At 44.5% G+C, this 12,811-nt stretch overlaps 1 protein-coding gene across 3 annotated transcripts in view; it reads left to right on the top strand.

Moving 5' to 3' along the window:
- The window catches only part of MARCHF8 (membrane associated ring-CH-type finger 8), a 168,444-nt gene that overhangs the window by 133,005 nt on the left and 22,628 nt on the right, over positions 1-12,811 (top strand). For all 3 annotated transcript variants that reach the window (XM_077823011.1, XM_077823009.1, XM_077823010.1), the window contains one exon: positions 204-254. In XM_077823011.1, the coding sequence (XP_077679137.1) occupies positions 204-254 (51 nt within the window). The remainder of the gene's footprint in view (positions 1-203; positions 255-12,811) is intronic.

Genomic DNA, 12,811 nt, shown 5'->3' with positions numbered 1-12,811 from the left:
TAGCCATTATAGAGATGAAAGGGCCCAATCATACTCCCACAGGAGTTGGTGGCATAACTCAAATAGACTCCAATAGGAGCAAAATCCAATAAATATCTTCTGCTCTGGTATTTAATCTGTTTATTTTACTGTTAATATCTGGTTTAACACCTCCATCCAACAGCTCTCTGTCACTCTAATGATCCTTTTCTGTTCTCTTTCAGAATGAGAAGGCTTTGGGACATTCCATGAGCCGTTCCAGTAACATCTCAAAGGTACAGTATGCAATGGATTATAGTCTTTGGTAAATTTTGAATTTGTGTGGTTTTCTTTGTTCAAACATGTAGGATATACATTCTGTAGTAATCAATAGAAAGTGCATTTATTATAATGGAGGAAGGCACTCTGTCTAAAAATTAGAATTGTGGATAGTCTGTTCCTATGACATACCCAGGGTACAGTCTAGACTAGTGAGCAGCCGGGTCACCCCTGCCCTTAACCTGGGGTGCCCTTTACACTGCTTTGCTGCTATTGCCTCCACTCCTGGACTGCTCACAAACAGCCTCCAGCATGTAAGTCACTCCCAGCTGTTGCTGTTTGCACTTGCAGCCTGCCAGTTACACCCAAGATTTACCAGCCTGAATTATACTACAGGGTGACTCCCGCATACTCCCAGTCCCAGATTTTCTCCAGAAATGTACATCTTGTACTGCCCAGCTCTCTCCTGGACAATACAAGCTCATATAAAGTCCATCATTTTATTAATAGAAATGATATGCACAAATTTTATTGCCTCAACTGAAGTTTCCCAAACACTTCAATTCAAACATGCTGGATTAGATGAAACAATAAAACAAGTTTATTCACTACAAAGAGAGAGATTTTAAGTGAATACAAGTAATGCGGTATAAAAGTTAGAAATGGTTACAAGAAAAATAGAGATAAAACACAACTAGTGCCTGATTTAACAAAAAGAACAGGAGTACTTGTGGCACCTTAGAGACTAACAAATTTATTTGAGCATAAGCTTTCGTAGCCCACGAAAGCTTATTCTCAAATAAATTTGTTAGTCTCTAAGGTGCCACAAGTACTCCTGTTCTTTTTGCGGATACAGACTAACACGGCTGCTACTCTGAAACCTGATTTAACAAACTACGTTAAATTCAAAGCCATGTTTTTCTCACCACATGTTCTCAACAATCTTACTGGCTGCACTTCTTAGGTCAGAACCCCTTCTTCTGTCTAATGCTGCTTCCTGTGTTCCTTCTGGTGCAGTGAAATGGACAGAGAGAGAGGAGGAGGAGGTGGGGGGCCATTGGGGTGTCTGCCCCTTCTTTTTATAGTCCAGTCCTCCATTTGAGAAGCATCTCCAGCTGGGAGCATGGCGCCGGGTAGACTGTGTGGACAGGAACCCCTGCTGTTTCTTTGCTAAAATGTAGATTTTCTGCCCAGGCCTCTTTTCCTGCCAATGAATAGCCACTTAGCAGGTAGTGGCCCATTGACCTTGTTTACACCTGGCTGAGGTGTCAGCTTGCCCTTTGTCTCAGAGGAACTGGTTTGGCCACTCCACAGACTTGGAATGTGTTTTAGTGACATCATGCAGTGGAATCTTATAAGTTTACATACAATGTTGCTACACATATTTTACTAGAACATTAATGCCCTGCAAATTATGAGTTTTCAAATGATACCTCACAAAGCATTCCTCATACAAAGGTTACCACAATAGCGTGCAAGGGCTGACTACAGGGTTACACCTGTCACAGTTCCTAATAATGGAATAGTGTTTAAAAAACTCATGCATGAAATACTTCTGAAAGTCATTTCTTTTTAGCCTTTTCAGAATCTGGGATCTCAGCTCAAAGGGCTGGATTGCGGGTAAAGCCACAGACGGCATTAGGGGAGTGCAGAGGGGCCGTGCTGACTCAGCCAGAATTTCTCCTGGGATGGACAGGCTCCAGTCCTTCCCCCACTGGAGTAGCTGATACCACTGGTAGTGATAGGTTGGATGGAGAAGTCCTGCCATTCAAGCAGTGCTAGGACCATGTCTGTGATTGGCCCTTACACAAGTGGAGTTGGGGGGCAGTTCTTTGCAATGTTTTCTTCCTCCTGTTCTACTGCTCAGGGGCAGTCTCAGTGGAGACCTTTGGTATATCTGATGTGACTGAGTCAGGAGGCTCGGGTAGGTGGCCATTTAATATTTGAATGCTCTGCCCTCTGCAGATGACACAGGAGAGATGATCCCTTCCCCACAGAGTTTACAGTCTAAGGACTAGATTGTCACTTTGCAGTCTGCCCTGAATAAGGTATGAAATGTAACTGCACCACCCGAGGAACAGACCAAGTGGGAGCAATGACTGAGAGGCTTTACCAGTAGCAGGTTGCAGTCCCCTCCCACCATGCTGGCTCAGCTCTGCTGGTTAATGAACTGAGGCTGTGGGATTGGAGTCAAGGCTCTGCTCGGTCCGTGGCCCTGCCCACCCACTCCCTGGCCAGAGGAAGAAGTAGCCCCACAAAGGCGGCAAGCTCCATAGCCCTCACGAGGGTTGGGTGAATGACACGTGCCCCCATGCTCCCCAGTGTCAGGGTGTTGTCAGTTGGCTTGTATGCGTGTGTTCTTTCTGTGTACTGTCCCAGCTCTGCACACATAGCTGGTTCAGCAAACCTCAATAGTGCTACCCAGTGCTGTAAAGTGTGGGAGGCTGGAATGTTGTTGTCACGGTAGTGCTGTTGAGGCTACACAGTGCTTCTGTCCTTGGAGCTTAAATGTTATTAGTAGACAGTGCAGCAGATAGTTTAGCAGACCTCAACGTTACTCCTAAAGGAAGACTACAGGCACGCTTCAGTGGTGAAGGCAATTGGCCAAGTTTGTTGTCAACGAAGCACGGTACTTGCTCCCTGGATCAGTGTCTACAGTTACGCTAACACATGCTCAGTCAGCAGCAGGACTTTCTACTGCCCCTAGGCTGGACAAAGGCTTAAGGTGAAGTATCCCGACATTTATAGGCTGATACAAACAACTGAAATATACAACTACACACCACCTTATGTATTTTATGACATCTCTTTGTTACCTCCCTTGTTCCTGATACATTGAACAAAACATCCCTAGTAATCAGTCTGTCAAACCATCTTGCACTAGATTGGGGTGTATCTGTACTAACCTTGAAATGTACAGTAGAACCTCCATTTCGAACACCTCGGGAATGGAGGTTGTTCGTATATCTGAAGAGAACATTATGGTTGTTCTTTCAAAAGTTTTCAGCTAAACATTGACTTAATAGAGCTTTGAAGCTACTGTGTAGAAGAAAAATGCTTCTTTTAACCATCTTAATTTAAATGAAGCAAGCACAGAAAAAGTTTCCTTACCTTGTCAAATCTTTTTTATTAAACTTTCCCCTTATTTTTCTGAAGTAGTTTACATTTAACACAGTACTGTACTGTATTTGCTTTTTTTTTCTGCTGCTGCCTGATTGCTTACTGCCGGTCCCAAATGAGGAGTGTGGTTGGCTGGTCAGTTCATAACTCTGGTGTTCGTAACTCTGAGATTTTAGCTGTAGCTCACGAAAGCTTATGCTCAAATAAATTTGTTAGTCTCTAAGGTGCCACAAGTCCTCCTTTTCTTTTTGCGAATACAGACTGACACGGCTGCTACTCTGACACCTACTGTATTTATGTAACTATCTAATACCTAATACACTAACAACAACTCTACCAAATTCATAAACTTATAAACATCTACTTTGATACTTGGTCTAACTTTAATTCATGGCCTCTGATTCAGGCCTCAGATCTTGTACCCAGTGCTCCAGGCTCTCTCTGCCACATTCCCAAGCTTTTATCTTTTTATGGGGAGGATGTTTACCCATCATCCTGGTAAAACATAATGCATGGATTGAATATGACCCAGTAGTCGCAAACACTGTTTCCTGGCTGTTTTGCTTTACCCATCCATACATTCATGCCCCACATGTCTAATGGTCTGCATGTTCCCTTGTATGACCTGTGGACAGTTTTCTTTTTCCAAATGTTCTTAGTCCCACATCGTGGGCCTGGGAGTATTAGGTTTGGCACTTCGTTTGAGGGATGTAGTTTTCAATTAATTTTTAAAAACTGGGATAAGCACTATTACAATATACTCTACAGTTTTATGTACATCAGGAGTAAAACAGGAATTTGGAATAGTGAAATCACAATTGAGGCCTTCATATATAAATTTTTTTTAAATTAGTTTCATAGATTCATAGATATTTAGGTCAGAAGGGACCATTATGATCATCTAGTCTGACCTCCTGCACAACGCAGGCCACAGAATTTCACCCACCACTCCTACAAAAAAAAAAAAAAAAAAACCTCACACCTATATCTGTGCTATTGAAGTCCTCAAATTGTAGTTTAAAGACCTCAAGGAGCAGAGAATCCTCCAGCAAGTGACCCGTGCCCCATGCTACAGAGGAAGGCGAAAAACCTCCAGGGCCTCTTCCAATCTGCCCTGGAGGAAAATTCCTTCCCGACCCCAAATATGGCGATCAGCTAAACCCTGAGCATATGGGCAAGATTCATCAGCCAGATACTACAGAAAATTCTTTCCCAGGTAACTTGGATCTTACCCCATCTAAAACCCATCACAGGCCATTGGGCCTATTTACCATGAATATTTAATTACCAAAACCATGTTATCCCATCATACCATCTCCTCCATAAACTTATCGAGTTTAATCTTAAAGCAAGATAGATCTTTTGCCCCCACTACTTCCCTCGGAAGGCTATTCCAAAACTTCACTCCTCTGATGGTTAGAAACCTTCGTCTAATTTCTAATCTAAATTTCCTAGTGGGCAGTTTATATCCATTTGTTCTTGTGTCCACATTGGTACTGAGTTTAAATAATTCCTCTCCCTCTCTGGTATTTATCCCTCTGATATATTTATAGAGAGCAATCATATCTCCCCTCAGCCTTCTTTTAGTTAGGCTAAACAAGCCAAGCTCCCTGAGTCTCCTTTCATAAGACAAGTTTTCCATTCCTCGGATCATCCTAGTAGCCCTTCTCTGTACCTGTTCCAGTTTGAATTCACAGTACTCTACATCCATGTTATTACACAGTACTCTACATCCATGTTATAGGTTGCCCTTACTGCTGGTTGTCACCTCTAAGAGACAGTATTTCCCCTTTCGCAAGCACAGAGTCTGAGTGTAGCAAAAACTTTTAATAAAAGGAGGGAAGTAACCCGGCATTAACTTGGGAAGACACCGCAAACAGGGTTCATAAACATAAACCATGAGCAAAAGACCCACCCCCAAGTAAGTTGGGCGGTGTCCTTTCCCCTCAGGTTCTTAAGTCCAGCAACCAAAAGTCCCTTTAATGTGCCCGTCCCTTCTCTGCACCCCACTCACAGTTGCTGTCCTTGGTCAGTGCAGACTCAGAGTTCAGAGGTGCATCTGCAGAGTTCACCTCCCACCCTCGGTGGAGGGGTAAGAAGGCACCTCACTCACTCCTCTGCCCGGGCACTCACTTGCCGCGTATCTCTGCCAACTGCCCTATTGCCACATTTCTCTGCGGGGCTCTGCTCTGGCCCTCTCCGCCACCTGCCGTGCTGGCTGATCGCGGCACTGCTCTGCGGGGCTCCGCTCCTCTCCATCGGCCGCCTTGCCACACCTCTCCACTGGCAGCCGATTGTCAAGATGGCTTCAGGCCCCACCACTTAACATAGCTCTCAGTGATTTCAGCTGTTAGCTGGGGAGACTTACTGCTGGTGCACACCGGGCAGTCTCTTGCATCAGAGAGACTGTCCCAAAGCAGGTCTAATAATCAGACCTAAGTATCAGTGATTTCAGCTCTGTGATGTGTAACAAGACTCTCAATTGAGCCTAAATTAACTCTTTTATTACACAGTGGGGAATGGAAGGGTCAAATGGTGCCTAAAACCCTTAAGCAGGGCCCACACCACCAGGTACAAGTACCTGTCCCTACCCTCTCTCAACTCACTGGGCATTGGAACCCATGCCCCCTGCCTAGCAAGTGCTGTTTAGTTGAGCGGGAAATGCCAAGTACAGTTCTGCTGCCCTTGATTCTCATCAACAAGGATAACAATCCTTTATTACTCCTCCCCCAATAACAAGGAGACTGGGGATCCAACACCAGCCAAAAGTGATCATTTGGGCAAGCAATCCCATCATGCTGAGCACCTAGGCAGGGTGCATGTGCCCATGCAAACGAGATCAGCTTCTTAAATCCTCTTCCACAGCTCATCACTAGATGTCATGTCTAGAGCTCATTCAGACTCTGCTTACATCAGTAATAAAGATTTAAAACCACAGGCACATGAGCTTATTTTGCTCAATAAAATATCTTTGCTGAAAAAGCAATTTGATGCCTGCTAAATTGCCACTTGTGGATAGATTTCAGTCCATTGCCAAAGGCCTACACAACACCCTCTGCACAATTTAAGCCCTGTGTTAAGAGTTCTAATAATAGTGGTAAAGCAGTATGAAAGTCTTCACATTGGGGCAAAGTTCTCCCTAGACGTGTTTGTGAGCAAGAGGCTGATTTTGAAGGTCTTTATATATTGCTGAATTCAGAGCAATCAATGCATACTGTACAAGTGCTTGAGACTTAAGTCTCAAAACTGCTCCTGTTGCAGAATACAGAAATGAGTTTTGCCATGGAATTCAGTGGAAGCTGAATCAGTACAGAGGTGCACGAACATCTGCCAGCACCTAAGGATATGCCTATGTTTTGAGCTGGGAGTGTGATTTCCCAGCTTGAGGATGCATACTCACTCTAGCTCTATTAGAGCAAATGCACTAAAAATATAGTGTAGTCACTGTGACACAAACTGCAGGAAGGGCTAGTCAGGGTGTCAAATGTGTACGTATTTGGGGTGGCTAGCCTGTCCTTCCACTCAGGCTGCCATGTTTACACTCTATTCGAGTGCGCTAGCTCAATTGGAGGTAGCATGAGTCTGTCTCCTTGATCTGGGAATCACACCCCCAACTCAGAGTGTCGACATGCCCAGATAAAGGGATAAACAGATATGGGGTAACTTGGAAAAGCTGCCAGTTGTGCTTGTGCATGCAGAGCTGGACCCAAGTTGCAAAATTGAATTCCAGATGTAAATGTCCCCAAAGCTTAGGAGTGATCTGGTCTGATGTTTTGGTTTGCTCATAATAGAGAGAGGAGCCAGCTGCAAAGTTGAGATCTGGGTCCAAAATTCCCCACAGTTCAGGGGTGTTTGGATTCAGGATTTTGGTTTCAGCCCTCTTCTATTCACAGGAGCAGATATTTTTTCCCAATGATAGAACAATGGGTGCTGTGTACTGTCAGGATTGCTAAATAGGTAGTTCATACCACAGCACTTATCATTTCCACAAACTTGTAATTTCAGGTATTCAGTTTGTTTCATTGTTTGTTATATTATTTAACTATTAAACCTAAATTCATTTAATGGCTGATGCCTGCACTAGACACATACCTAATGGAAATGAAACCAAACATTGTTTTTCTTTTTTGACTTACACATCAGTGCTCAGTTCCTGGACCTGGTTTTCTTTGAATTCTAAGCAAAGTAAAGCAAAGTAAAGGTTTTCTTGGGGTCTCCGTGGTGACTGTGTTTGTTCCAGGAATTGTGGGTGGGTGTGAATATATGAGATGGTAATATATAGTTGCATGGCTTTTGTGGTTTTGAATTGGACATTATTTGTCCTTAGCAATCTTAACAGTTGAATAGAGCTTTCTGTATGTTTTGGTATTTTCAGCATCTAAACTTGAACTTTTGACGTTCTCAAACTCTCTTGGACTTCACTGGAAGTTTAGGGTGCCTTAGTAATGCCATATCAGTCCCTAAAGGCTACAGGGATCAGTGGGATCCTAAATCCTGTTGTCATTTTCACAAAGAGAGCTGTGTTATGAGCACCATTCATTAGCAAATGGACAATTCAGAAAGCGGAAGATTGCAACTTTTATGAGAGAGATTTGCTATAATAAAAAAAAAATTTCTTTTGTAAAATTGTGAAGCGTATAGAATTTTACTTAAGTCAGAAGAAAAGCTTATTTGGCAATTTTGAGAGCGCGAGAAGTTGCTTTCCACGTTAATAGCCTTGATTCTATAGGCCTGACTCCAAGTTTAATGTCTGGCCTTGCAAAGGGCACTGTATTAGGCCTTAGGCATGTACTTAAGAGCCATTGTTTCCTAGTGGCTAGAGCACAGGACTGGGATGCAGGAGACAAGGTTCTGTTCCCACTTCTGCCATTGGTCTTCTGGGTGACCTTGGACAAATCATTACCCTGCCTTGTGCCTCAGTTTCCCCATCTGTAAAATGGGGATAATGATACTGACCTCCCTTTTAAAGGACATTGAGATCTATGGATGAAAGAGCACTATACATTTAGGACCAGATTTATCAGTTTTACACCAGTGTAACTATGTGAGTAGAATTACTGACGTAACAGAGTAGTAAATTAGGCCCTTCGTATGCTTATAGGTCATTTCATGCATGTGACATTTAATTTATGGCTAGTGGAAACTTATTAGTCATAAACTGTTAATGTTTTAATATGCTTTTCTATGTGCGGTAGTCAAATAATATACAGCTGATTTAAGAGCTTGTCCTCATTGGCTGTAGATTTCTAAATTATTATCATTAATCCTGAAGTCCCTCTGTACAGTACCAGTCACTCATGGTGTAATGCAGAGGTCCCCAATGTGTGGGGTGTGCCCCCCTGGGGGAGCTGAGGAATGTTGGGGGAGGTGGCTGGAGCCCAGGCCAGCTCCCCCGCAGAGGGTGGGGAGAGAGTACCACCCTGCTCCACTCCTGACCCCCTGGCTGCTAGCCTGGGGTCCCGGCTGTACCCCCTGTCTGCGTCCCCAACTCCCAGAGCCGCGGCCCTGCTCCCGGCCCTGGCTCTAAGGGTCGGGGGGTGGGGAGGGGCACAGACAGGGGTAATGGGGAGTGTAAGGTAAAAAGTGTGGGGACCACTGGTGTAATAGATCAGAACTTGATTCTGCATTGCTTCTAAGCAGTTCCATTCTAGTCCATGCCTTGGCTGATACACCCAGATGTATTTGATGTCTTGTGGATTTAAATGAAAACGCTAAAGATAAAGAATGTTATTAGGCTTGGAAGGATTACATTTTTATCAGTAAATGTCAGTAAACATCAATTTCACCATACACACACAAACCAATATAAAAAATATTTCAATCGATGATCATCAAAATGTATAAGATAGACAAAGCAAGAAAGCTGCTGCCTGAGACCTTCTCAAACTTTGATTTAAGGATATTTGTTTTGTGTCCTTTGACATGTGATGTTGATTATTTGTGTTTTAACAGTTATAAAACTTTAAGTTTTTGAATCTCAACGATTACTGTCACTCAATAATTGTCTGATGCCCCTCATTGTCTGACATCCCCCATAATTCCCCGCCACTGTGAAAATTTAAATAATAAAAATAGAAAAAAATGCTTAGAAATAAACATCTGTATTTGTAAAAGTTATTTAAAAAAAAATCAAATTTGTCAAGCCTAAATATTATGCAGGAATACGATGGAAAGTGATAACTGGACAAACAATGCACGGTATGATTCTGTAAAAACTCTGATCCTACTGAGTAAACTTACTCGTGTGTGCTTGTTGTGGGATTGACTGCTGGTTGTGTAAGAGTAACTGGGTTACAGAATTGCTGCCTCAGTAATATGAAAGCAGTGGATGTTGCATCACATTTGCAAGGACTGGGGATGGTCTAGTGGTTAGAGTGGGGGACTGGGAGCGAAGAGACCTAATTTAAGTCCTAGTTCTGCTGCTGATTTGCTGTGATATCTTGGGTAAATCTTGTAACTTCTCTGTGCCTCAGTTTCCCCATCTGTAAAATGGCTGTGATCATGCCTACTTCCAAGAGCTGATTTTTAACAGTGAAGGTAATTAATGATTGAAACTTATCAGGGGTTGTGGTGGATTCTTCATCACTGACAATTTTTAAATCAAGATTGGAAGTTTTTCTAAAATATATGCTCAAGTTCAAACAAGAATTAATTCAGGGAAATCCTATGGTCTGTGTTACACCGGAGACCAGACTAGAAGATCACAGCAGGCCCTTCTGGCCTTTGGATCTATTAATGTATATTGAAACAGCTCTATAATAGTGTGCAGTAAAGGCCTTGTCTTGCTGCCATTGGATTCAATGGCTCATTGACATCATTCATGCAGGATCAGGCCCTTAATGAGTGTGTAACCGTAGCTTACTTTTGGTGTTATTAAAACAGGTAAAACCATCCGCCTGTTTACACAAAGGGCTAGATGGTGCCTAGGCATCCCTTCATAGGAAGACGATACAAACTGGGTCCTCGCATTCCTGGTATGCAAGGGCTAGTGTAGTCTGACTCAGGGAGAGGATAGAGATTCCACAAAGGCAATGGAGGCAGCTGAGACAAGAGACATGGCTCTACCATCCCTCCACATCAGCCACCCATATTGACACCAATACAAGGTCATACACTGAGCGTATAAGTGTCCTGAGCTGGACATCATCTTTGCATTAAACCTAGAGTAATTGATCTTTGCATGCCTTGCATCATCCATGCATGATCTGTGCACTTGTTCTGGTACTGGCAGCGGCATTTGGATAGCACAAATTGGAGCACTTGGGGCAACCCCTTATGAAAGAAAATAGCAGTGGTCTTTCAGGCCTCCGCTATGCTGGTGCCCCCAGAAGCACTGTTCTTGCCTCCAGCACAGTCCCTCTGGGCTTGGCTTCAGGTGTATGTCCCCTTTTCAGACCTCCAACCCTAAGGCAGAGAATGGAGTCAAGCCTCAGTCTTGTCCTAAATGGTGAAAAATTTGGTGTGTGTGTGTGGGTGTGTGTGTGTTATGTTGGGGGGTGACGTAAGCAATTTCCTTGTCAATCTGGAAAAAAATGTTAAACTCGGAACTCTTAGAGAATGCTTAACCTGTATGAAAAGTCTGTTCAGATGTTTGATTCTTTAAAATACAGCTTTTAAATTTTATAGTAACCCAACTAACGCTGCAGATTAAACCTATTTATTCAAATTATGAAATGCTTTGCTGCCTTTATTGACCCTTGTGTAGCACTCTGAGTTTGCAGACACTGTACTGCATTAGAGCAGCCATGTAACTGAAATAGCAAACATTGCATTTGATCAGTTATGCACTGGGTCACCACAAATGTTGAAATGTATGTGAACAGAAACAATGCGCATGTCTCCTGCAGTGGCTCACAGTTCTAACTGTTCTCTTGAGGCCCAGATCTGGCTGCCTGCTACTTATGCTTGGCATTATCCTTAAGTCTTGATTCAAAACCATTCACCATTTCAGGGGTGCTGCAGTATAATAAACTTGCTACCTTATTGTGCGTCCTCCTCCCATGCCCACCTCTCCTGTGTTGAGCTGGAGGGAAAGGAGTGGGTTGTTTTCAGGAGGCCAAAGTCCCAGATCAGCATCTAGCCAGCAGAGGGTGCTGAGCACTGGGCTAGGGAACCCTGCCAGGAGCAGCAGAAGGAGAGCAAGGGACAAGGTGTGGGAGGAGCCTCATGTGGAAATGCTTGGGTTTGTGTAGCCATTTGCCCACTAGGGGGCGAGGCTTTTGTCCAGGCCCCTCTCTGCTTTCTCTGTACAGTATTTAGAGCAGTGGTCATCAACTGGTAGATTGCAATCTCCGGCCGCTAAAAGTCCAGTGGTGCAGCAGGGCTAAGGCAGGCTCCCTGCCTGCCCTGACCCCACCCTGCTCCCAAAAGTAGCCAGCATGCCCTGGGGGATGGGGAAGGGAAGGCATCTCCACGCGCTACTCCTGCCTGCAAGCACTGCCCCCGCAGCTCCCATTGGCCAGGAATGGGGAACTGCGGCCAATGGGAGCTGCGTGGGTGGTGCCTGCGGGGAGGGCAGCATGCGGAGCCACGTTTCTCGGCCCCAGGAGCCACAGGGGTGTGCCCGCCACTTCCAGGAGCGGCATGGGGCTGGGGCAAGAAGGAAGCCTTAGTCTCTCTGCACCACTTCCCGGGAACCGCCCAAGGTAAGCGCCGCTTGGCGGGAGCCCGCACCCCAGCCCTGAGCCTCTCCTGGAGCCAACACCCTGTATCCCCTCCTGCACCCTGTACCCACTCCTGCACCCCAACCCTCTGACCCAGCCCAGTGAAAGTGAGTGAGGGTGGAGAAGAGCGAGCGGCGGAAAGATGGGTGGATGAAGTGGGCAGGGCCTCAAGGAAGGGGTTGGGTAGATCTTGGGTTGCACTTAAATTCAAAAAGTGACCTTGTGCGTAAAAGGGTTGGAGACCACTGATTTAGAGCATTCCGTTGAAATCCGCTCTGATCCCTTAAAGTGAATCTTAGCTTGAATCTTTCCTTTTCTGTTTTGAATGAAATATTAGCAGCATTTCCGAGCACATTGAGTTAGTTAGGCCACCTAGAAGATGAGATGTGAATATTTGTAACAGGAATCAATATAGAGAGGGCCAGATTCCAATCTCACGGCTGTTTGTGTGAGGTAACTCCACTAAGCTCTGCAATACAACCACATTTGCTCCAACCCCTCAGACAGAGACAAACACCTACAAGATCTCTATCAAGCATTCTTACAATTACAATACCCACCTGTGGAGGTGAAGAAACAGATTGATAGAGCCAGAAGAGTTCCCAGAAGTCACCTACTACAGGACAGGCCTAACAAAGAAAATAACAGAACGCCACTAGCCGTCACCTTCAGCCCCCAACTAAAACCCCTCCAACGCATTATTAAGGATCTACAACCTATCCTGAAGGATGACCTAACACTTTCACAAATCTTGGGAGACAGGCCAGTCCTTACCGACAGACAGCCCCCCA

Source organism: Eretmochelys imbricata, chromosome 7, assembly GCF_965152235.1.
Source record: "Eretmochelys imbricata isolate rEreImb1 chromosome 7, rEreImb1.hap1, whole genome shotgun sequence".
In the NCBI taxonomy this organism is placed as follows: Eukaryota; Metazoa; Chordata; order Testudines; family Cheloniidae; genus Eretmochelys; species Eretmochelys imbricata.
Note: the sequence above shows the minus strand (reverse complement) of the source record. Positions and strands in the feature narration are given on the sequence as shown.